This window comes from Choloepus didactylus, chromosome 14, assembly GCF_015220235.1.
Source record: "Choloepus didactylus isolate mChoDid1 chromosome 14, mChoDid1.pri, whole genome shotgun sequence".
Lineage (NCBI taxonomy): Eukaryota > Metazoa > Chordata > Mammalia > Pilosa > Megalonychidae > Choloepus > Choloepus didactylus.
The window spans coordinates 9,574,096-9,600,106 of record NC_051320.1 but is presented as its reverse complement, the minus strand read 5'-3'; the positions used below and the strand labels follow the sequence as shown (position 1 = coordinate 9,600,106).

Here is a 26,011-nt window from a genome sequence, read left to right as displayed (position 1 = left end):
AGCTTCTTAAAAATTGAGTTTTGTTCTTTGAGATCATCTACTACATTCAGGTAAACATGGGATTTTGAAATCTTTTTTGAAAATAGAACAGTTCATGTTTAACAGAGATTTTGCTGTTAAACAGAAGTTCATGTGTTTCATGAAGCAATAGTAATGTCCTTTAAAATATTTTCTCTCAAAGGGATTTTTAGCTAACCAGATGAGAGCTGAAAACTTGAAGGATGCATCTGTGTTGCCTGATTTGTGCCTGAGTCATGCAAATCAGTTGATGATTATGTTGCAAAATCATAGAAAACTCTTTGGATATTAACAGAAGTGTACCACTGCCAAACAAGAACTAGCAAATAATCTACACGTCAGACTGAAGTAAGTGATTCTATTATATCTAATTTAGGATGTTTAGAGATGATGTTTATGTTTATTCCTCCCAAGTGATGGGGAGATTTCCCCTCAACGCTATACTAAAATACTTGTGGTTGATTGATTAACTTTGGGGTCAGACTTTTTATGGAGTTTATATGTCTCCACTTACCTATTATTTTTCTCATTGCACTTGTAATTTCTCTTCTTTATCTTAACCATTAAAGAATTCTTTTTAGTAAACTTTTGTGGATATTGAAAATAACGGATTTCATTCTGTAGGTGGTGTTGCTTTGTAATGCTTCATGCTGATCAAGATGGAGAGAAACTGCAAGCTTTGCTCCATCTCGTAATAGAGCTATTAGAAAGAGTCAAGATTGTTGAAGCACTTAGCACAGTTCCTCAGATGTACTGCTTAGCTGTTGTTGAGGTTGTAAGAAGAAAAATGTTCATAAAACACTACAGGGAGGTATGCAAGTTAAATTCTATTTTAATTACATATAAACCTTAATGAATCAGTGTACATGATTAACATAAGCTTTCTTCTTCTAGTGGGCTGGTGCATTAGTCAAAGATGGAAAGCGATTGTATGAAGCTGAAAAGTCAAAAAGGGAGTCCTTTGGGAAATTATTTAGTAAGTGTTCTTCATTGATAATGTAAATACATTTATTTTTTAAAAGAAAAAAATATACTCTTTGTTTTCTAGGCAGGAATAGCTGTAGTATTTTCAGAATTAAAACTATGAAGTCAATTATGCCATATAGTAAGTCCTAATATTTCTGAATATAAAATTATTGTATCAAGTGTTTATTTACGAATTTTCATTTGTATGGTATCTGACAAATATTGGAGTTTAAATATTAAAATTTGTGTATGCAAACTATTGTATAGATGTTCACTTAAGAATTTCCATCTTTAAATGATCTAAAAAAGTGCTGTGATGTTAAGACTAACAACCGCAATGAAAGCTAATCCAGCGTAGTGCCTGCTCCCTGTACCCCAGTTAGAGTTCTTTAACGTTTACAGAGCTCTCAAGCATAAAAAATATTTTAAAATTTAGGCCATTATTTGAAGTGCTAATAAATTATGATTACTTAGAAAATATTTAAAATTTCCACTTCCTGGACTTTAGCCTTTAGTATGCATGTGAATCCTATTAATTACCGTTAAAGTCTAGAGGAACATTGCTTTCAGTGTTTAAGTTTTAAATATAAAGCATTGTCAAACTTTAGCTTAGTTTTCCAAAAACTACAGATAACCGTATTGTTAATTTCTTCACACAGGGAAGTCTTTTTTAAGAAATCGTCTGTTTAGGGGACTGGACTCCTGGCCACCTTCCTTTTGTGTATGTATTTATTTTCTAACCATGATTAAATTCAGTATGTTTTAAAACCTTTTCCAATGTATTGGTATTTATCAAAAACTTACAGGATCTTTTTTTAATCAACATAAAAATGTTTTTGGCTTTAAAAGTCAGTTTGTATAAAGCTTCAAAATAAAATCATAATTTTTCAAGTCTTTGTGAGGAGAATGCCGCATTGTAGACTGTTAGGATTAGTAGGACTAAACTATTGGTTTTCTCTCTCCCAATCTCCCTCTCCCTTTCTTTCTCTCTTTTCTCCCTCCCTCCCTTCCTTCCTTCCTTCCATTTTTACAAATCAGAGTAGCTTTGTCTTTGTCTTCATTTGAATTAGACCATGAGAAATTAGCTTGGTATATTTTCTAAACCAATATTGTCAGAGGGCCATTAATTTCATTATATGAAGAAAAGAAACTTCCTGTGATAAGAAATTTATATGGTGCTGTTTCTTATTTATTTTTATTTTGAACCAGTTAAACATGTTTCTTTATGGCAGGATTATTTCAGGCTTTAAATATTTGTTTTTTGAATATCTAAGAAGGGGTGATATAGAGTCTCCTACACTCATTTTTCTGGGAACCCTTTTTTTATGAAGGCTCTCTTGCTGTCTCCAAGTCTGCTTGAATAATGATGAAAATAATTGAAGCTATTTTAAAAGGTACAATTTTTGGCAGTATTATAAAGGAAGAAATGATAGGACTTACCAGTTAATTCCTTTTTAAAAGAAGCAAAAGTTGCCAGAGAGTTTATATCTTGGAAAATGTAATGGAAAGGTCAAGGAACTGACAAGAAAAAAAGTATTACATAGAAAAGAATGAATATTTTTATCATGTTAAAGCAACAAAGCATGCTAACAGGTGATGGGAATATATTTAGCACTAGAGAAGTAGATCCTTATAATCATGCTGTAGGTCAGGATAAAATTTAAACTTTGCCTAGGTACTAGTGAAACAAAAGGGTTCATTTAATATTCATGGGAATACTGAGAAAGATGTGAAAACAGAAGAGAAGGGACAAGTGAATCACTTGATTACCAACGACTGATATCTCAGTCATGAAAGACTCAAAAATAGTACACCATGTCTTTATTGAACAGTCCTCTGTTTTTATTTTCTAATACATTTACTGGTCACTACCAGAGATTTAAGGAGGGTGGGGGGGATTCTGGGAATAAGTATTAAGGAGAATTGATATCAGAACTAAATTCTGAAATTTCTTGTTCTTAAGTGTGAATGAGATCATTCAAAATATTTTCACTCCTTTGTTATCTTGAATTTCATTATAGTAAAAATCCATTTTTAAATTTGTCCTTTATATTTTTTGACAAATTATTTTATTTATACAGACTCAGAAACCTCGAAAGTTTGACTGTGAACTTCCAGATATTTCATTAAAAGATTTACAGTTTTTACAATCATTTTGTCCTTCAGAAGTTCAACCATTTCTCAGGTAGATGTCATTTGTATTTTAAACTTATTACTTAAATCATGAAAAGTAGCACCGGAACTCCTAAGGGGTACCAGATTCCGAGAAATATTTTATAGTAGGCTGTATCTTTTATGGTGGTTTTAGGAAATTTCGTGGGAACATAATTTTATCAGAAAAGGAAAATACTGTAGAAGTGAGTTTTGCCTTGCTTGCAGTTAATTGTTTTTCTGACATTGCAGATTGTAGGATTTCTAATTTATTATTCTCCTGGTTATATCTCAGGCTGCTTGAAGTACTCCTGATATTGGTTTAAAAAGGGATAATAATGCTCTAGTTATTTTTAACTTAGTAAAATATTTATTGACTGTTATCCGTCTTTTTCCTTAAGAAATCAGAAATCTAATTTGAATGCATTCTGTTTTAGGGTTCCCTTACTTTGCGACTTTGAACCTCTACACCAGCATGTACTTGCTCTACATAATTTGGTAAAAGCAGCACAAAGTTTGGATGAAATGTCTCAGACTATTACAGATTTACTGAGTGAACAAAAGGCAAATTTATTTCTTTCAAACACTTGTTCTCATTAGTGGAGTTTATGTTGCTGCAGTTCTTTAAGTCTTCCCACTCTGTTTTCTAGGCATCCACAAATCAGGCATCCCCGCAGTCTACTTCTTCACCAAGGATAGAAAGTGCAGCAGGAATTACAACTACTACCTCACCAAGAACTCCTCCTCCACTCTCTGTTGAGGATCCCTTATGTCCTGCAGTTTGTCCCTTAGAAGAATTGTCTCCAGATAGCATTGATGCACATACATTTGATTTTGAAACTATTCCCCATCCAAACAGTGAACAGACTCTTCACCAAGGTTCTTTAGACTTGGATTCATTAGCCGAAAGTCCTGAATCAGATTTTATGTCTGCTGTGAATGAGTTTGTAATAGAAGAAAATTTATCATCTCCTAATCCAATTAGTGATCCACAAAGCCCAGAAATGATGGTGGAATCACTTTATTCATCAGTTATCAATGCAATAGATAGTAGACGTATGCAGGATACAAATACATGTGGTAAAGAGGATTCGGGAGATCATACCCCTTTAAATGTCCAGTTGGAAAAATGTAGAGTTTTTGCCCAAGATTCTCACTTCAGTATACAGACCATCAAGGAAGACCTTTCCCACTTCAGGACATTTGTACAAAAAGAACAGTATGACTTCTCAAATTCTTTAAAATGTACAGCAGTAGAAATAAGAAGCATTATTGAAAGAGTCAAATGTTCTCTGGAAATAACACTAAAAGGAAAACATCAAAAAGAACTACAGTCCTTAAAAAATGAGTATGAAGCTAAACTTGATGCACTAATGAAGGAGAGTGAAGAAAATGAAAGCAAAATTAAAAAATTGAAAGGAGACTTAATAGGTCTTGAGGAGATTTTACAAAATAAAGACAATGAATTTGCTTTGGTTAAACATGAAAAAGAAGCTGTCGTCTTTCTACAGAATGAAAAGGATCAGAAGTTGTTAGAAATGGAAAATATAATGCATAGTCAAAATTGTGAAATTAAAGAACTGAAGCAGTCTCGAGAGGTAGTGTTAGAAGACTTAAAAAAGCTCCATGTTGAAAATGATGAGAAGATACAGTTACTGAGGGCAGAACTTGAATGCTTGGAGCAAAGTCATCTGAAGGAATTGGAGGACACTCTGCAAGTCAGGCATACGCAGGAGTTTGAGAAAGTTATGACAGACTACAACATTTCTTTGGAGAAACTAAAAAAGGAAAATCAACAAAGAATCGATAGCATACAAGAGTGTCATGCAGCAGTTGTCCAGGACAAAGAACAACAGCTACAGGAATTAAAACTCAAGGTTTCTGATTTGTCTGACATGAGATGCAAGTTAGAGGTTGAACTTGCATTGAAGGAAGCGGAGACTGATGAAATTAAAATTTTGCTGGAAGAAAGCAAAGCCCAGCAGAAAGAGACCTTAAAGCTTCTCCTCGAACAAGAGACTGAAAACCTGAGAATAGAGATAAGTAAGTTAAACCAAAAGATTAAAGATAATAATGAAGATTATCAGGTGGGCTTAGCAGAGCTAAGAACTTTAATGACAATTGAAAAAGATCAGTGCATTTCAGAGTTAATTAGTAGACATGAAGAGGAATCAGATATGCTTAAAGCTGAATTAAACAAAGTAACATCCTTGCATCACCAAGCATGTGAAATAGAAAAAAAATTGAAGGAACAGATAGTTGAACTACAGAGTAAATTGGACTCAGAATTGAGTGCTCTTGAAAAACAAAAAGATGAAATGATTACCCAACAAGAACAAAAATTTGAAGCTATTATCCAAAAACTTGAGAAAGGCAAAGAGGAATTGGTCATGAACCAAGAACAAGAAAGAGAAGAGTTAATTCAGAAGCTTGATTGTGAAAAAGAAGCTGCCATTCAGACTGCTCTAAAAGAATTTAAATTGGAGAGAGAGGCTCTTGAGAATGAGTTATTGGAAAAAGTTAAACATCTTGAGAGCCAACTAACAAGAAGGTAAGAATTATTGATAGTCTGTAATTGTAAAGTAAAAATATTGATAATTCAAAGTTTAATTGTGTGTAATCATAGAGTACCTTGATTTTACTCATGTACCTTAGGTAAATACGGCAGTGTGGGCGTATTATGAAGTAAACATTTTTTTTTAATCATTTTTATTGAAATATATTCACATACCATGCAGTCATACAAAACAAAGCATACATTCAGTTGTTTTACAGTACCATTATATAGTTGTGCATTCATCACCAAAATTAATTTTTGACATTTTCATTACCACATACACACAAATAATAATAATAAAAATTAAAGTGAAAAAGAACAAGTAAAGTAAAAAAGAACACTGGGTGCCTTTTTTTTTTTTAATTCCCCCATTTTTCTACTCATTCGTCCATAATCTAGACAAAGGGAAGTGTGGTCCACATCGCTTTCCCAATCACATTGTCAACCCTCATAGGCTACATTTTTATACAATCATCTTCAAGATTCATGGGTTCTGTGTTGTAGTTTGATAGTTTCACGTATTTACTGCTAGCTATTCCAATTCATTAGAACCTAAAAAGGGTTATCTATATTGTACGTAAGAGTGCCCACCAAAGTGACCTCTAGGCTCCCTTTGGAATCTCTCTGCCACTGAAGCTTATTTCATTTCCTTTCACATCCCCCTTTTGGTCCAGGAATGTTCTCCATCCCACGATGCTGGGTCTAGCTTCCTCCCCTGGAGAGATTGCCAGGGAGATTCACTCCCCTGGGTGTCAGATCCCACATAGTGGGGAGGGCAGTGATTTCACCTGCCAAGTTGGCTTGGCTAGAGAGACAGGGCCACATCTGAGCAACAAAGAAGCATTCAGGAGGAGGCTCTTAGGCAAAATTATAGGCAGGCCTAGCCTCTCCTTTGCAGCAACAGTCTTCCCAAGGGCAAGTCCTGTGGTAGAGGGCTCAGACCATCAAACCACCAGTCCCCTATGTCTGTGAGCACATCAGCAGCCATCAAGGTGGGGAAGCCCAACACCCCTGCATTAAGAAGTAAAAACTTTTAAGTTTTAAAATAATTAATGTTTCTTGCAACATTTAAAAATAACAAACTACATAAATTCAGTAGTGGCTTTTAACAATGAAACTTTATTTGGATATTCCTAGATATTTATTTGGATATTTATTTGGATTTTTGAGTATTTTATTTGGATATTCCTAGATATTTATTTGGATATTCCTGGATATTTTATTTGGATATTTGGATATTTTATTTGGATATTCTTAGGTGTTTATTTGGATATTCCTGGAAATTTTCTGAATGTCTGAATATTCTGTATATCTGCTTTCCTTAAATTCTGGATTTCATAGTTTTTTTTAATATTTTGTTCTGTTTTGTTTTGCCTTTTTATTATTGTTACTCCCTAATGTTATTGTCTTTTGAGCAGAGAAAATAATCTTCAGTATTTCTATTTCTCAAAATTTACTGAGGGGTTTTGTGGCCTAATAAACAGTTTTTAGAACATAATGTATCAATTAGTTCCATCATAATTCTTCCATGTGAATTTTAGAGGTATGTGTATTATATATTGGAACCTGTGCTTTTTTTGTATTGTTGCTTTTAGACAGTCTCTTGCTTTGTAACATTTGTAGATTGGTATACAAGTTGAACTCTCCCTTCTGTTTTGAAAACAAACTCTTCAAGTATTCTGGGGGGTTTAAAGGGTTTAACATAGGAATTAGGACTTGCGCAGATGTTTATAGAGCTGGACTCCCAAAGGTTAAGGGAGTCACGGCTGAAGGCCAGGAAAGCTCCAGGTGAAATATCAGGAAGACAGACCTAGAAGCACGTCCTAAAGTTGATGGATCTCCAAGGCTTAGAAGGAAATTACTGCAGTCCTCAGGCATCTCTTAAAAGCTCCAGTGACCTGGTATACAGCACCAGGGGTAGTTCTCGGTTACTTGCCAGGAAGCTACTGTAAAAGTGCATCTTGTGCTTACTTTTTCACTGGCATACTTGGACTGGAGCTCTGCAGGTATTCTGGGAATTTAGAATCTACGTGGCAATGCAGATGACTTCTTAGAAGAAGGGTGAGGGCAGCATTGGGGTGAAGACAGTCCAGCACCATACATCCAGTTTTCAACTCAGCACCTACAGATCTCCTTTACCAGTGTTTAATTTATGAGTGGCATTGTTTCATATTTTTGTAAATCTTTTTAATATTTAACTCAATGGAGTCTCATATCTGCTGCTGCATTTTCACTATGTTGTTTCAATTTAAGTATATGAAGGGAATCCAGCCTTATGCCTATAGTAGTTGGAAAAGGGAGGAATATTTTAACCTTTTCAGCTATGGATTTTTTTTTTTAATTGAGATTGTTCACATACTATACAATTACCCAAAGATCCAAAGTTTACAATCAGTTGCCCATGGTACCATCATACAGCTGTGCATCCATCACCACAGTTAATTTTTTTATTCAATTTTTAGCACATTTTCATTACTCCAGAAAAAAATAAAGACAAAAAAAGGAGACTCAAATCCTCCCATACCCCTAACCACTCCCCATCCATTATTGATTCTTAGTATGGGTATAGTACATTTGTTAATTTTGATGAAAGAATGTTAAAATACTACTAATTGTAGTGTATAGTTTGCAATAGGTATTTTTTTCCTTTATGCCCCTCTGTTACTAACTTCTAGTTACAGTGTTGTACACTTGTTCTAGTTCATGAGAGAGATTTCTAATATTTGTACAGTTAATCATGGACATTGTCCGCCACAGAATTCACTGTTTTATCCATTCCCATCTTTTAACCTCCAGTTTTCCTTCTGGTGACATACATGACTCTGAGCTTGCCCTTTCCATCACATTCACAGATGATTCAGCACTGTTAGTTATTCTCACAATGTGCTACCATCACCTCTGTCCATTTCCATATGTTTTTCACCCTAGTTGAACATTCTGCCCATGAAAAACCGCTCCCCATTCTTTAGCCTCATTTTATTTTCTAGTAACTTATATTTCATGTTTATGAGTTTACGTATTATATTTAGTTCATATCAGTGCCTGCAATATTTGTGTCTTTCTTATTTCACTCAATGTAGTGCCTTCAAGGTTTCTTCATCAACCCATTTTGTTTTTTAAGATGGTTTTGTTCACACACCATACATTCCATTGTAAATAAACAATCGATGGTTCCCTGTATAGTCACATGTTTATGTATTCACCACTATATAAGGACATCTCCATTTCTTCCATAAAGAAAGAGGAAGAGTCAAAGAAGGTAGAGGTACAAAAGAAAAAGAAAATGACAGCTAGGAAGCAACGAAAGGGAAGCTAGTTATCTTCCTCTTAAATTTTTTTTAAGTAAAGGATTATTAGGTAGATCATATTTATATCTACAGTATCCATACCAGAAGTGAAAATTATCACTAACCTGAGTTTGTTTATTTGTCCTTGCCTTGTTCACTTTTCATGTCTTGGGTTTTGTCAGAAGATAACACCTTGGGTGTTATCAAATTTTGAGGGAAATGGGAATCAGGAGTATGTAAATTTCCTTTGCATAAACAGTGAAGTTCACCTTTAGTTTTGTGTTATTTATTAGCTAGCAATATAAACCAAAACCTTTAAAAATGAAACAGACTCTTGCTTCATTTTTCCTCTCTCCATAATATGTAAATGCTGTTACATTTGTAACTGTAACACATGTAAATTACAGCTGGAGGGATAGCAAGACTGAGATTTGAAGCTACATTAAGAAGTATATTGATTTTTATGTTAAAAATATTACCATTTGCTGATAGAAGCAGATTATCCTGAATGTATCTGATATAATCATTCAAATATATTAGTGCAAGAGATCATACAGTCCTTATTAAACTTTTCCTTTTTACTTGTTTCCCTTTCCTTTGTAGATAGAGAGGGAAAGAGGTGGTTCATACAGAAATATCTTTAAATATCTTTATCACCAATTAATTCCTGTTAAGTTTAAGAAAGCAAATATCCTTTTAATAATTTAAATTAAATATAATTGATACATTTGTGACTATTATAATTTTTTTTTAATTAATACTGTATTTAATTTTTAAGTTCTGCCACTGAATCTACTAGAGACGATTCTGCAAGTTTAGTTGCTGAACTTCAAGAAAAGCTTCAGGAAGAAAAAGCTAAGTTTTTAGAACAACTTGAAGAACAAGAAAAAAGAAAGAATGAAGAAATGCAAAATGTTCGAACATCTTTGATTGCCGAACAGCAGGTATGTTCCCCTCTACCCATTTCCTGTGTGTCCTCACAATGAATAAATAAACTATAGCTAAATTAAATACTCTTTGTGTAGCTGAGGGTTGCTTATATTTTAGGTGTTTTTTTTTTTTTTTTCATTTACATAGACCCTGTTAATATTTATTAAATACCTCCTCATGGTAAAAACGTGTATATTTTACTCGTTTATATCATTATGTTATATATACTACCTTAGAGATTTCAAAATGAAATAGTCCTGGATTAAAAATTAGGAAATGTGAGTTTTGTTTCTGGTTTCTTCACTGCCAGTGTGATCTTGGTTACATCATTTAACCTCTCTAGAAATCAGATTCTTTTTTCTGCAAAATGACAGTGTTATACTCATATAGCTCTAAAATTCCATTCTAGCAAGTGCTGATCAGTTCAAATTTCTTGTACTTTGTTTCTATAATTCTTATCCAGATGATAGGCTGGGGGCAGATTACATGGACTGTTGTTGAACTTTACCAGTTCACTTACTAGTGTTGGTCACTGGTGAGGGAGTAAAGCTTGTGAGATCAACAGAGGCCAGAGCATTAAGGACCAGGGTGCCCTGTTAGGGAGCTTGTACCCCACCCGAGGTCCTGGGCACTGAATGAAGGTTGCCACGGCAACATGGGGAAGATTGAAGACTCTGAAGCTGGTGGCTGTAGGAGCAGGTGGAATGGCTGTTGGTGAAATTCAGGCCAGGAGTGACACTGATAGGCTGTTTTTTTCCCAAGGAATACATTTCTAAAACTGGAATATATATTGTAGGTGACACATAAATTTAACAATTTGTGGTATTTTTCCTACAATATTATGATCAAATTGGTGTCATTTTAGAATTAAAAGATGTAAATCAGGGAACAGAAAGAAAATGAGATCTAGTTCAGAATCCTTAAGACACCTTAAAATGAGTAAAGGAAAAAAGGGAATGAGAAAGAACAGCCAGAAAAAAAAAAAATCACAGAACAAAAGTGTGGCTTCATGGAAGCCAAGTCAAGTTAAGTATACAGGGAGGGGGTAACTAACTTTAAGAACTGTCAACAAAAAGGTCATTGACTTGTCTCTTTAAAAATCTGAATTTCATTTTGTATTAAATTTCTCTCTCTTCCTCTCTCATCTCTCTCTCTGCTCCTTTATACACACCCACGTACACAATTTCAGATTTTCAAAATAAAGCAGGGGATAAATTAATTGACTGAAACCCCAAAATAAAAAATTGACTGCTGTTTAATTCAGGTCTTTATGTCTCAAGGCCTCTTTTAGTATCTGTAAAGTGAGATTAGAAGAAGTGACTTCTAAGGTACCTTCAGATTTTAAGCAGTGTGTATGTGAAGTGGCAGTTATTTAAGATTAAAATGGTAATTTGTACCTAACTGCTATCTTGGGCCAAGTTCTCACCTTAACCAGCTCTTCTTTCTAATATGCCTGTTATAAATTGTGATAACATTTCTAAAAATACATTTAGCTTTGTCTTAAAGTTTGTTAGCATTTTATTTGAAATTAAATGTCATTCTGGCATCACTGTATTTTCTTCACACACAAATCCACCACTCAAACAAATATTTGCAGAGATATTTTCTTAGCTCTAGACGCCAAGTGCATTCAGATAATTTAAGTAGTTATCATTCTGTGTTCCAGACCAATTTTAACACTGTTTTAACAAGAGAGAAAATGAGAAAAGAAAACATAATAAATGACCTTAGTGATAAGTTGAAAAGTACAATGCAACAACAAGAACGAGATAAAGGTTAGTGCCATTTTGTTGTGATTTAGTTTTAATGCCTTTTTAAAAAAAATGATTCATGTGAAATGTTTTTTCATTAAATAATGCTTATTTCAATTGGGGGACGGGGCTGCAGATTTGATAGAGTCACTTTCTGAAGATAGAGCTCGTTTGCTTGAGGAAAAGAAGAAACTTGAAGAAGAAGTCAGTAAGTTGCGTAGTAGCAGTTTGGTTCCTTCACCGTATGTAGCTGCAGCCCCAGAACTTTATGGAGCCTGTGCACCTGAACTCCCAGGTGAAGCAGAGAAATCAGGCATGGAAACAGCAGATGAAGGAAGGTTGGATTCAGCAATGGAGACAAGCATGATGTCCGTACAGTGAGTATGTCTCTCTTTAACTGTGCTATTTAAGGCTTTTAAACCAGTAGTTGCAATTCTGTAAGGTATAAAGCTATGAAGATGGGAAACATGTTTAACATTACTGGCTGTCCACAGCTCATATGTCTTAAAGTTGTTTCATTATAACTTTTAAACCATAAATGTGAGGAATAATTTTAATAGTACTGATTGTGTGTCCATATGGATCATGTGTTTCCATACTACACATAAATATGTACCAGAATTTTCAAAGACTGCCAGGATAAAATTGCTGCCGTAGTGTTGAGCCATTCTTCTTTACAGGGACCATTTAAGCTTTCAGACCCATTACCTAGATGTTACTGTAGTAGTGAAGAGTCATAAATAGTAGAAGCATTTGGATTTTGCTGGAAGTGTGTTGGGTGGAGGTATACTGGAGAAAGGCAAGGCTGAGTTTTTTGAAAAACAAAATGCATTTAGCTTCCTTTCGAGTTTAAAGGAAAGGATCTAGAAACTGGTTAGATTTTCTAGACTAGGAAAGATATAAAGCCTGAAAGTATATGTTAAAAGTTTAAACATTTAAAAGAGAAGTAGAATGTTGAATTTTCAAATTTAGATTTAAATTCAAATTCAAATTTTCAAATTTTCAAATTTTATTATGACAGTTAAAGAAATCAACTATATAACAAATCACAAAGGAAAGTTCAAAAATTACAAACATTGATATTATTCAGACCACTCACTAAACATAGAGCAAAAATACTAAAAATTAATTACAAAAGTAGCAGTCCATGTAACCGGAAATTTGAATACCTGCTTCCAGCTAGAATTTAAAATAAAATGCAAATGAACATCAGGTTATTCACAACTAAACAAATCTATCAAAAACTGAGGAATATAACCAAGGTGGTACTCTGGGAGAACTATATAGCCTCAAGTATATATATTAGAAAATGAAAATAAGAGTTGATCTAATATAAACAAAAATAAAAGGCTATTTAGTAGATTATCGAGTTAAAAGAAGGTACAAATAAATACATGGATTGAAAAGGAATATGTAACCACAGGCATAGAAATGGTTTTTAAAATTCTAGGTTGATCTCGCTTGTGAGTATAAGATGCAGAGAATCATAGCATGCGGAATACGTTGTGGTAGCATTAAGATGATATGGTCGTCATGAGCAGAGTATTTCAGGAATACGGTAACAATAGTTAAACATTAGAATATCCCTCAATAGTACCATATGCACAGATTACATGAGAAGTATTATCATCATCGTTGTATATGCAGAAATGGTACTTGATAATATTCAGTGCTCATTCATTAAAAATAACGTTTTTAAAATTTAGCAAATTAAGATTAGAAGAAACTTTCTTAATTGGATGAGCATGATGAGATACAGCAAATGTAATTATAATGTTGAAACATTTAGAAGTATTTTCCATAAATTTAGAAAGAATGCAAGGATGCCACCTGTCAGCAGTGCTATTCAACAAGACAGGAAATAATAAAAATTGGAAAGTAAGAGACTGAACTGTCATCATTTCAGGATAATACCCTTTTCAAACCAAAAAGATTTAACTAACTATTAGAATTATTTAGAGTCTATCAGAATGAAGGTCATAGGTAAATATATATAGATATATAGATATAAAAGTAGTTTACATGTTTATCAGCAAAAGCCAATTTGAGTATATATAAAAGATCCCAACAAAAATTTAAAGGAATAACTTGTTAGTGACATAGCTAACAAAAAAATGTGTAAACTCCTTGTGGGGAAACTACTTTTCTGCAGGATGTGAAAAGACCTAACCTGAAAGATGACTTGAAAAGATAAACCAAGTTCACAGAAAGAAATACATATGGTATCATAAAGGCATTGTTTTCTCACCAGATTTATTCTCTTTTTTTCTTTCCTTTTTTAAATTCAATTTTATTGAGATATATTCACATAAAACTACAATCATCCAGTGTACATTTTTTCACAGTACCATCATATGGTTGTGCATTCATCACCAGAATGAATTTTTGAACATTTTCATTACTCCAAGAAAAAAATAAAAACAAGAATAAAAATACAAGTAAAGAAAAACACCCAAAACATCCCATCTCCCCCACCTCTCTTATTACTCATTTAATTTTTGTTCCCATTTTTCTATTCATCTGTCCATACACTTAATAAAGGCAGTATGACCCACGTTGCCAGGGAGACTTACACCCCTGGGAGTCATGTCCCACGTTGGGGGGGAGGAGAGCAATGAGTTTACCTGCAGAGTTGGCTTAAAGAGAGAGGCCACATCTGAGCAACAAAGAGGTTCTCTGGGGGAGACTCATAGGCACAATTGTAAGGAGGCTTAGCCTCTCCTTTGCAGTAACAAGCTTCATAAGGGCAAGCCCCAAGATCGAGGTCTCAGCCTTCTAGATGGTAGTCCTCAATGCTTATGAGAAGAATATCAGTAATTCCCCAGGTGTGGAAACCAGATTTATTCTTATATTTAATCTAAAACCAAAATTCCAACAGAATAAGTTAAGGAGAAACTAATAAGTTTGATGCTAAAATTCATAAAGAAAAATAATGTGCAGAGTTGATAATACCATATTTTTAAAAAAAAAATGCAGAGTAGAGATTTGTCCAACTAGGTGTTAAGATGTAATATTAAACTAAAGATAGTAGTTCATTACATTGTTAATATAGCCACAGATAAATAGATTAATAGAGTTGGTGATCTCAAAACAAACCCATGGATAAATGGAAATTTATATATGGCATTTTAAATCATTTTGGGAGAGGATGGACTCCTTAGAATGGGACATAAATGGTTACCCATTGTTTGGGGGTGGTGGTGAGGATTAATGCATTATTTTGCCTTATATAAAAATAAATTCCAGATATATTAAAGGCAAAATTTTTAAAATCTATCAGATTTCTTAAGGAAAATAGAAGACTTCTGAATTTGTGGTAGGGATGTCCTAGGAAGAGACTAGTAGATGTTATTACATCAAAATTTAAAACTTCAGTATAAAAAAAGACATTAAAGATAAAAGCACCAAATATTTAAATAATTAATACCAACTCTTCCCAGAATTTTCTAAAAAACAGAAGAGGTTATGCTTCCCAACTTATTTTATGGGGCCCTGTTAGCAAAACCAGAGAAACACATCACAAGGAAAGAAAATTGCAGACCATTATATCTTAAAAATATAGATGCAGAAATCCTCAACAGAATACTAGTAAACTGAATCTAGCAGTGTATAACAAATTACTCACCATGACCAAGTGGGTTTTATCCCAGGGAGGCAAGTTTGGTTTACCAAAAGTCAGTCAATGTCATACGTCATATAAATAGAATAAAAATAAAAATCTCATGGTCATCTGAGTAGGTGAAGAAAAAGCATTTGACAAAAATCCAACACCTTTCATGAAGGAAACATTCGAGAAACTAGAAATTGAAAGGAACTTCCTCACCCTGATAAAGGGAATCTGTAAAAAACCCATAACTAATAAATTCAATGGTGAGAGACTGAATGCTTTGCCCCCTAATATAGGGAATGAGACAAGGATGTCTGCTCTTAGCTCTTCTACTCGACATTGTACTGGTGGTTCTAGCTAGGGCACTTAGGTCAGAAAAAGAAATCAAGGGAAAAAGTAAATGTATCTCTATTCACAGATGACATCTTGCATATAAAAAATCTTAAGAAATCACTAAAAAAACTATTAGAACTAATGAATGCGTTCAGCAAGGTTGCAGGATACAAGATCAAATACAAAAATCACTTGTATCTCTGCACACTAGCAATGAATCATGCAAATATGAAATTACTAAAATTCCATTCATTAAGCATCAAAAAGAATAAGGTATTTAGGAATAAATGTAACAACAATTCAAGACTTGTACATTGAAATCTACAAAATACTGTTGAAAGAAGCGTAAAAACTACCTAAAAGACATCACGTACTCATTGATCAGAAGATTTAATCTTGTTAAGATGACAGTACTCCCCATTGATCTGCAGTTTCAATGCAATCACCATTGAAATCCCAGTTGTCTTTTTGCAGAAATGGACAAGCTGATCTTGAACTTCATACAGAAGTGCAGGGGACCCAGAATAGCCGAAAACACTCTTGATAAAGCCGAACAATGTTGAAGGACTCCCCTTCCTGATTTCAGAACTTACTGTAAAGCAGTGGTAATCCTGACAACGTGGTGCTGGCCTGAGGGCTGACATATAGATCTATGGGTTTGAGAGGCCAGGAATATACCCTTAGGTTTATGGTCAAGTGAACCCTTACTTAGTGTAAAGATGCAAAGACAATTCACTGGGAAGATAAAAGTCTTTTCAACAAATAGTGCTGAGGCAGCAGGATATCTTCATACAAGAAAATGAAGTTGGGCCCTTCAAAATGGATTAAAACCTTAATGTAAGAGCTAAAATTATAAAACTTAGAAAAAAGCATAGGAATAAATCTCATGACCTTGGTTAGGAAAAGCTTCCTTCTGTAAGAATTCATGTTTAGAAGAAGCATAAATCCTGCCTTCCATCAAGTTACTTAAAATGTATTTGGAGAATTTTACTTGCAGAATAGTTTAAAAGCCTAGACAATGGTTCTTTTTTCTAATTATGTTTTGGATGTTTAGGGTAAGGACCTTTGGTACAGAGAATGTACAACATTAAAACATGACCCAGCCTAAACTGGCTGCTTTGAAAGTGTAGTATAAACTTTCTGAATCAATAATTAAATTTCATCAATGTTGTGGAAAAGTTCAGAGTTCAGAATTTTAAAGCTTAAAACTGACGTAAATAACTTTCTCACTTTTAGAGAAAACATCCATACGTTATCCGAAGAAAAACAGAGGATAATGCTGTTAGAACGAGTAAGTGAATTATTTTCTTGAAATATGTTTAATATGTTCAGTCTGGGGATACAGTTAAATACATTTTATTCTGCAAGTATACTTTATTAGCCTATTTCTATTTGTGTTTAAAAGGTAAATTTTTATTGTGAACTTATTTTTGTGAGTATCATTTTGTTTTTCAAGAGGCTAAACAATTGTCAGTACTCTTAGAGGCCTTTCTTCTGTCATAATTAATGAAGTCTGTATTAGTAAAAAAAAGGTTGAATAAATATATAGAAAAACGGTTTTATTCACGAGCATTTAGTAAAACATTGAATATAAGAATTTTGTTTCCAAAACAAAATACAAAATGTTCTTTTTTTATAAACTTGGGCAGGATTATAAGAATAAGTAAATAATGAAGAAAAGAGTTATGGTTTTTATAAATATTAATTGAAATAAATAGTAGAAAATTGGCAATAAGGTATTCCCCCAAATTGTACCATCAGATAAGATCTAAGTTTTGTGCATATTTGGGAAATATTTGTTCATGGGCCCATTTTCATTCCTTAAGCCCGTAAGATTTTCAACAATTTCTTTCTCTTTCTACAGGCTCAGTTGTCTAATAAAGTATAATCAAAATTGTAAACATTTAAATATAGCTTTTTTTTTTTTTTTTTTGCTTAAAATGTTATGTGACCACTCACATTGGAATCACCTGAGGTGTATGTTCTAAATACAGATCCTTCCTCTTAAGTCAGACATCAAACAAGAGAGTCTTTAGGGAGAGATTTCAGATATCTGCATACAGTATTGACAAGTTCCATGGATAGTTCTAATGTATATTAAAGTTTGAGAGCACTTGGATTAGGTAAAGGTGCCAGTAAATAATTTAAATAGTTGGAAAGGATTCCTAGAAAATAAAATTATTTCCCTTTTACTGTTTCGTATCACAAATAAACATTGTTCTGAAGATTGAGAAATTTATTACAGTGTTGCTGTATAGCTTTATTTGAATAAATACCAGGATAAACCCCAGGTTTGTTTTTCCCCTGCAGACATTGCAGTTGAAAGAAGAAGAAAATAAGCGGCTAAATCAAAGACTTGTAAGTTTTTTTCTTGCCAAATTGATCTTAACATTTTTTAATTGTTTGCATTTTATTTCATTGTAAAGATGTATGTCAGAAGGATGTGTACTTTGATTAATTTGTTTACAGTAGTTTTGTTGAGTCGTTGATGACTGTTGATACCTAGAATGATAAAGGTGGGTCAGGCCTAGTTAGCCTTTTTGACTGTGGATTTAGACTTTTTTCTTAGCATGAAAAGAAATCTGTTTCAGTGAGACTAGATCTGATCAAATAAAATACCTGAGATACTTTTAAAAGCAATAAAAAAATCAGTGCAGTCTCTTCCGGTTATTATTATATGTAGTTGTGATCTCAAGTTAGGATTCTTAGTAAAGTTAGTAAATAAGTTAGAGCTGTGTCTCAGGCCTTTTACAGATGGACATGTTTACTCGAACATGTTTGCCTGATTAATGTAGAATATCTTTTCATGAATCTTGAACTTCTTTTTAAGTGAATGTCTGAAAGGCATAGGACAATGTGCGGGTCTTCTGAGTTACCTTGGCTTTTCTCCTAGTGAATTTAATCAAGCGCAGTATTTAAATAGCCAACTGAAGTGTTACAATCAATCATATGCTTTAATTAATCAGTTACTTCATTTTCCAGATTTTAACAGTTACTGTTTATGAGAAAATAAAAACAGTTTAAGGCTGGTGTTCTGTTCTTTGGAAATGATTTAAGGCACTTCAGAATTAAGCTTTTTAAAAATATCTTATAATGAAGTATCTGCTTTCCTTTATTCCTATGCTTTTTTCTAAGTTTTATAATTTTAGTTCTTACCTTAAGATTTTTAATCCATTTAATAATTTGAACAGCAGAAAGCATATTAATTCTATAGTGATTAGAATGTCAATTATTAATTTATCACCAAAACAATTTTAAGGCTAATTCTGAAGACTTAGAAGAAGAGTTACCTATCCCACACATCACTCAACATGTGTTTATGCACTGTCTTCCCCAGGAGAATAGGAGGTCTGTTTGTCAGTGGTTTAGTCAGTTTTGTTCGTTGCTGTGTTCCTAGCCCCTAGAATAGTACCCGGTACACAGTAAATGCTTTGGAAATATTTATGAATGAAGCATTTTGCTTTTCACATCCAAAGAACATGTGTTCCCATCCTGAAAGGTATCTAAATGTAAATCATACTTTAATATAAATTTACAGTTCTATTCAGATAGTCTTTCCTGAAATCTGAACCCTTTTTTCTAATAACTATATGAAAAACTTAAAACATGATTTAAACTAGATTTAAAAAACAAGGCAGTTGATCTGTCCTTGGCTTGTCTGACCGTACATTGGTCCCACTTTGCTTGGGAAAGAGGAGTTCTCGCCACCTGTTCAGGCCCCAAGACCTTGGAACAAGTGTCCCACATTTGGTGGGGTGAGAAATGGTCTGAAACCTGCTCTAAGAGCAGAGCAGTCTGCAGAGCTAAGGCCGCATCACATCAGTCAGCATGGACCACTGCATCGTACTCGCCATCAGGGGAAGAGACAGGTGGCCAGTCATCTCTTTATTGTTTAGCTGTTGCTGAAAATAGTGGGTTTTTCAGACTGATGCATCTCAGGAATTATCTTGGAGATGAGAGGAGGCAATGTATCAGCTCTCAAGTTTTATGCTGCCATTTCCACCATAGTAGTAGTGGGGTTTGTTTTGTTTGTTTTTCTTATTTGGATATTGGGCTTCAGGGTGTTTTGTTTTTGTTTTTGTTTTCTTTTTCCCCTTGCCAAAGGAAAGATTTGAAAATTGATGTACTAGCATTTTTAAACTCTTCTCTAAAATTTCAGTTTCTGTCTCTGTAGTATTTTATTTTTGAGATTAAATATGAAATTTTATGAATCTTGTGCGTATATTCCAACAAAATTCCAACAAAATTTGATCAAGTAAGTAATCTAAGTAAAAATAACTTTGTCCAGTGAAACTGATTGTTGCAGTAATGGAATTATATTAATGAAAATAAGCATTAAATAAGTTTGGACCCTTTAAAAGCTGGGGCACAGACTTGGATGTGTGTAACACTCAAATAAATTAAGTACATATGGTCCTCTAATTTTATTAGCTTTATGAACTGTTCTTTTTTTTTTTCTTTAGATGTCTCAGAGCATGTCCTCAGTATCTTCAAGGCATTCTGAAAAAATAGCTATTAGAGAGTAGGTATTTTTATATTTTGTGGGATTTTGTCTATGAAAAAAAATTACTGGATTGACTTGTACTGAATTGTTAATGGAAATGTATTTCTGTGTTTATAATCCAAAAGTCAGTTTGTTGGGGCTGCATATTCTGTGCTTAATAGTACTAAAATCATTTTTGTTGGAAAACGAGGTTTTTCTAAATTGTTGTTCTGGAAACATTAGGATTCCATTGCAAAGCATTCCTGTTACAGCTTTAATTATCATTCACACCTAAAGCTTTGAACCCTTTTTGAGTCTAGTTAAATTTTCAGCTGTACCACCTTTTTTAAGTCTCATTTACTTCCTCAGTCTTTTTCATTTTAGATTAGGGAGTCTTAGAGTTGCAGTATTTCCTCATTTTTATTTTACTGACATGCTACAAGTTCATAATGCAGTATTAAATTTATCAGGTGACTAATTCAATAGTCAATCTTCCTGAACCAAACAACACCATAGTAATATGTTGTTGTTTGGTTTGGGTTGTTTGAAATGAGGGTCTGTGGTGGAATAATCAAACATTGTTAGCTCATGGATAGTGGTTAGTCTTCTTTACCAGACTGGATGGATGCAAAAGGCACTAACCCAGTTTTTTCAATTTTTTTTTAAAGGCCCTTTGTTTTCTTTACAGTAGATCTGTTGACCAAATTTTTTATTGTGAGATATGTCATGGTTACTAACCTTTGGCATCTCATTACAATTTTGCCTCCTGATTTGAAAGTGCTGAGTGGTGACTCTTTTCCAGCTGTATATCCAATCAGTGGGTAACCTTAGGGTTTTTCAGAGATTGGAGAGAGATGAGCTTAAATAACATTGATGGAGAGAGGCCCCCTGTACCTTTTTAAGGTTGTATCTTCTGGTAGTCAGACAGTGTCTACAACATAGAAGGTACATAGGAAGTAAGTATTTATAGAATAAATAATTAATGAATACAGATTATCTTTTAAAAGCTTCCACAGCTAATATTGATGATTTATCAGGTATGGGGCCTATTAAATTAATTGATCTTGGAAACTAAGAAATACGGGATTGATTTTAAAGGCCTGCAGGTATTTTGTTTTGTTGTTTTATTTGGAGGTGAGTGGTTGAGGTTATATTTTTATTTTTATGAAAATTCTAGAGAACTGAAAAGTTCAGGAAGCCAAAGGATTTCTTTGTATTGCAAATGTTATAGAAAACTAGGGTGTATGGAATTAATGACCACTAATTTTTTTTCTAACTATGGTAACATAATCATGTGTGTGTGTGTGTGTGTGTGTGTATATATAAACAAAAAATTTGCCATTTTAACCATTTTTAATCATATGATTTGTTGGCATTAATTAAATTCACAGCATTGGCAACCATCACCACTATTACAAATTTTTTTCGTCACCCCAGAAGGAAACTGTACCCATTAAGCGATAACTCCCCATTCCCCTACCTCCATCCCCTGCTAAACTCTAATCTACTTTCTGTCACTATGAATTTGCCAATTCTAAATATTTCATACAAGTGGAATCGTATGTTTTTCATTTTGTGTCCAACTTCACTTCACTTAGCATAAGGTTCATGCATGTTGTAGCATGTATCAGAACTTTATTCCTTTTTGTGGCTGATGAGTAGCCCATTATAATGGAGATACAGCACATGTTGTTTGTCCATTCATCTGTTGATAGACCATGGTTAGCTTCTATATTTCGACTAGTGTGAATAATGCTGCAATGAACATTGGCATACAGGTTATCACTTTGAGTCCCTGTCTTCAATTCTTTTGGGTATATTCTAGGTGTGAAATTGCTGGGTCATATAGTAACTCTATGTTTAATTGCCAAACTGTCTTCCACAGCAGCCACACTATTTTATATTCACACAAGCAATGCATGAGGGTTCCAATTTCTCCACATCCTTACCAACACATATTTTCCTTTATTATTATTATTATTATTATTATTATTATTATTATGGCCATACTGGTAGGCATGAAGTGGTATCTCGTTGTGGTTTTGATCTGCATTTCCCTAATGATTGCTCTTGAGCATTTATAGACCATTTGTCATTTTTGGAGAAATATCTTTTCAAATCCTTTTGCCCATTTATTGATATTTTGAACATTCTTCAGGGCTTTAAAGAGACAGACACCACTTAATCCGTGAAGGTCGTTGTATCCACTTCCTTCTCTCCACTTATCTTTCTGCCAGGCCTGTACAGTGGTATCTGATAACTTGAATAGACCTTATTAAGCTTATGGGTCTAGTTAGTTGCTTTTTATTGCAAATTAAAGAGTACAAGACTGAGAGACTGGGGGAGTAGGTTGTGGTTCCTTCTTTGCCACTGTGATTATATGTAATTTCCCTCTTTCTGAACTTATGTTTTTGGTGTAAAATTATAAGTTAAATAATCTTCCTCCTATGACTGGATGAAATAATGTAGGTACATCCCCTTCCCCCCCATCCAAGCAGTATTTTTTCTTCTTTTTTTAAACTTTAGATAATATTGGAAATTTTATTAAGGAAGCATTATGTTTTCGAACATCTGTATATGACCAGCATTTCCATTGGGAGCTGGGGAGAGTACAGAAAGACTGTTATGTCTGTGAAATTTAATATTACATTAATATTTGAATATATAGTGTTTTTGCAGAATATGTAATTAATGTTGTCAGAGTAACTCTTCTGTGCAATAAAATTATGTTCCTTTATTCAGTTTCCAGGTGGGAGATTTGGTACTCATCATCCTAGATGAACGCCATGACAATTATGTATTATTTACCGTTAGTCCAACTTTATATTTTCTACATTCAGAGTCTCTGCCTGCCCTGGATCTTAAACCAGGTGAGGGTGGTAAGTGTCACATCTATAATTAAAATATAAAATGGAGTGGAAAAAATGTATTCAGATTTTTTTCCTGTTGTCTAATTATATTGCAATGAAGTTACTAGGAGGAAAGTTTACTTAATCTATTTTTTATTATCTGCATTATTCAGCTTATTTTAGTGGATTCTATTTAGAGTTCACAATTAGACTGTAGCTTATGCAGTTGCTCTATTGATCAGAATATCCAATTGATTCAAACATCTCATACCCTAGCAATAGCAGAATTATATTAAGCCAAAATTCTCATAAATACAACCTGTTCAAGCTTGATGCATGCCCTTTTGTTTATAAAGACATTACCTTTTTTTTTTGGCTCAAAAGATATTAACTTATATTATAAAAAGTTTTTTTGGTCCCATTTATCATCCTGTGTCCCTCCTGTGCTTTTCAGTAAACTACTCGATATTCTCACACATTTTCCAGCTCCCCTTTACACAGGTACTGCCCTTCTATACTTTCTTTGGCACCTTTATCACACCTGTACTCTTCAGTACCTTGGCTTTACTGTGTGAAAACAATTGGTGCTCAAAACATAGCCAGTGAGAAAGGTGCCAGTTCCTGCCCTTGCAGACTTATGGTCAAGCCCTACCTGGAAACCAGTCCTGCATAACTTTGCTTTCAGATAGGGAAAAGGTCATCTTTTGTTAGCTCTTTCAGTAGGTGGCACTGTTGAGTTAGGCTGGAATTCTTAAATTTATTCACAATTTACATTTAGATTTTTAATGTTTCTCAAACTGTTTTATGACTTGATATACCATCTATATTTAGTTAATGAGTGATAAAAGCCATATATTACTGGTTGGAAAAAAACATGAATTCAGTTTGGTTTTATAAAATGATATGCATTTCACTGATATCAATACTTTTTGAAGTCTTATATATACTTTCACTCATGAAAGTCTCAATCTGAATTTTAAATCTGGTAGTTATGTTTTTATGAATAATAATAACCTTATGTTCAAATGAAATTAATGATCTGATTCATTAGCTTCAGGTACATCTAGAAGACCCTGGGTACTTGGAAAAGTAATGGAAAAGGAATACTGTCAAGCTAAAAAGGTAAAACCTAATCATGACATGAGCCTAGAAATTACAAAAAAGAATCCCACAAAGCTTTATGTGGAAATCATTGCTAGTTGCTGTTCTTGGTCTTTTACCTCTCTTGAGTTAGAGCTTGAATTTTTTTAATAAGACTGAGCTTGAATCAATTTTATAAGTATGTTATTTTTCTTTAGATAGTAGAGATAGGTAACCAACAATCCATCACCTATACAGGGCTGTTACTATAAAGTTTCTGTCCTATACTTTGTAAGTTAACAATGTTTTTATTTGCAAAAGAAGAACACTGCGTAATTGGTGACCAAAAGTGAATACTTCTTGGAGAGAGTGTCGATGTTTTCTTATTTTTAGTCCATACCCCATCGAAAAAAAGATAATGTAAAAAACTTCATGGTTAAAAGTACAAGTGAGTATAATGTCAGCAATATTGGTGCTGTGGAATTCATGAAATCTACTGATTATTCTTTCTGGCTGACTATGATTTTGGGCCTCAGTGCTGCATAACATCAACTGGAGCTGAATCATATTGAAGTTTCCTTGAAACTTAAAATAATGACATAAGGCTCGCTTTGTACTAAATTTCATATCCTTAGCAATAGTCAGTAATAATGGCTCAGTAAATCCTCCCCAGTGACAAGTGACTCTAGTGTAGTTTAATAAAGACCTCTCCTCCCCAATACTCCAGCAGTGAGCAGTGTGATAGTAAAGTACCTGTGTCATTTGCTGTGATCATTGAAGTGATTCCCTCTTTTCTTTCCTCTTAGGCACAAAACAGATTTAAAGTTCCTTTGGGGACAAAATTTTACAGAGTGAAAGCTGTGTCATGGAATAAGAAAGTATAACTTTAAGAAGAAATTAACACATCCGGTGACATTTTTTCTGAATTGACCTACAGTACTCATTTACCACTCCAAAAATAGCAGGCCATCTTTTTATACAAAAGTCAACATGACAATATACTTCATTGGTGTGCAACATTTACTTTTTAACTGGCTACATTTTAGGAACAATAAATTCATCAAAACCCTTTGCTGAATTAAAATGGTTTTGGTTTTGTTTTTACCCAGATAACTCTAGAAATGCGGACCAAACTTGTTCTTTTTCTCAAAGGGCATCCCCTGTGTGTTGTGGCTTATGATTAGCCATGTTAATTGCCTGTTAAATATACATTAGCTTGATCATAGATGTTAAATGTTAATTATTACCAGCATTTGTCCTTTTGTGAAATCAGTATCAGAATACTTGCACTCTTTAACATATTCTTTATAAAATGTGTAAATTCTTCAAAACTATTTAAAGAGGAGTGTTATTGCATGCAGATAATCATAATTTTGAGTTTGCCTCTGTAGATTACTAAAGCAAACTTTCATTTATTTTTTTAAATGCCCTTTGATGTTTCAAGGAAAAAAAAAAGAACTCTGTAATTAGATTGACTGATCTTAAGATCAGCCATAAGTAATCAGCAGTCTTCAAAAGCACTTTCAACATATTGGTCATCTGGGTTCTACAGGGTGGGGGGGAGAGTCTGTGCCATTGACAGTTTAAAATGAAGCACTTAGATCTTCCCAACATCTTTATATTACTCTGTTTAGAATGATCATTTTGATGAAATCGTAATTCATGGTTGAGTTTCAGAAAAAAAGATATTCGTTGTACATTAACCATATAGAGGTCATTTAAATAACAAAATATTGTATTGTAAAAGACATGTAGAATTTTAAAACAATAAAGATTCAAACCTGTAAATGTGTGTGCCTTTTAAAGAAGGATACATTTTTATTAAATTTGAGTGACTGCTGGGAAGTGTGAAAAAATTGTTCTGTATCATATCAAAACGAAACTTGTTTGTTACAAAAATGTTCTTTAAATTTTAACTTTATACTGTGTAACAGGGTAAAGCAGTGTTAAATAGAATAGAATTGTATTAACTAGATCTTTAGAAAAGTTGCCATTGAAC

The 26,011-nt window shown here is 33.5% G+C and overlaps 1 protein-coding gene across 1 annotated transcript in view; it reads left to right on the top strand.

Annotated features, from left to right (window-relative positions):
• The window catches only part of RB1CC1 (RB1 inducible coiled-coil 1), an 88,977-nt gene extending 63,177 nt beyond the window's left edge, over positions 1 to 25,800 (top strand). The window contains 16 exon segments of the mRNA XM_037802431.1: positions 182 to 366; positions 643 to 829; positions 913 to 994; positions 1,644 to 1,705; positions 3,066 to 3,169; positions 3,573 to 3,699; positions 3,786 to 5,686; positions 9,758 to 9,923; positions 11,576 to 11,684; positions 11,797 to 12,037; positions 16,837 to 16,891; positions 17,911 to 17,958; positions 20,064 to 20,122; positions 22,826 to 22,953; positions 23,984 to 24,054; positions 24,819 to 25,800. Of these exon segments, the coding sequence (XP_037658359.1) occupies positions 182 to 366; positions 643 to 829; positions 913 to 994; positions 1,644 to 1,705; positions 3,066 to 3,169; positions 3,573 to 3,699; positions 3,786 to 5,686; positions 9,758 to 9,923; positions 11,576 to 11,684; positions 11,797 to 12,037; positions 16,837 to 16,891; positions 17,911 to 17,958; positions 20,064 to 20,122; positions 22,826 to 22,953; positions 23,984 to 24,054; positions 24,819 to 24,896 (3,603 nt within the window). The 3' untranslated portion in view covers positions 24,897 to 25,800.
• Positions 25,801 to 26,011: the final 211 nt, after the last annotated feature.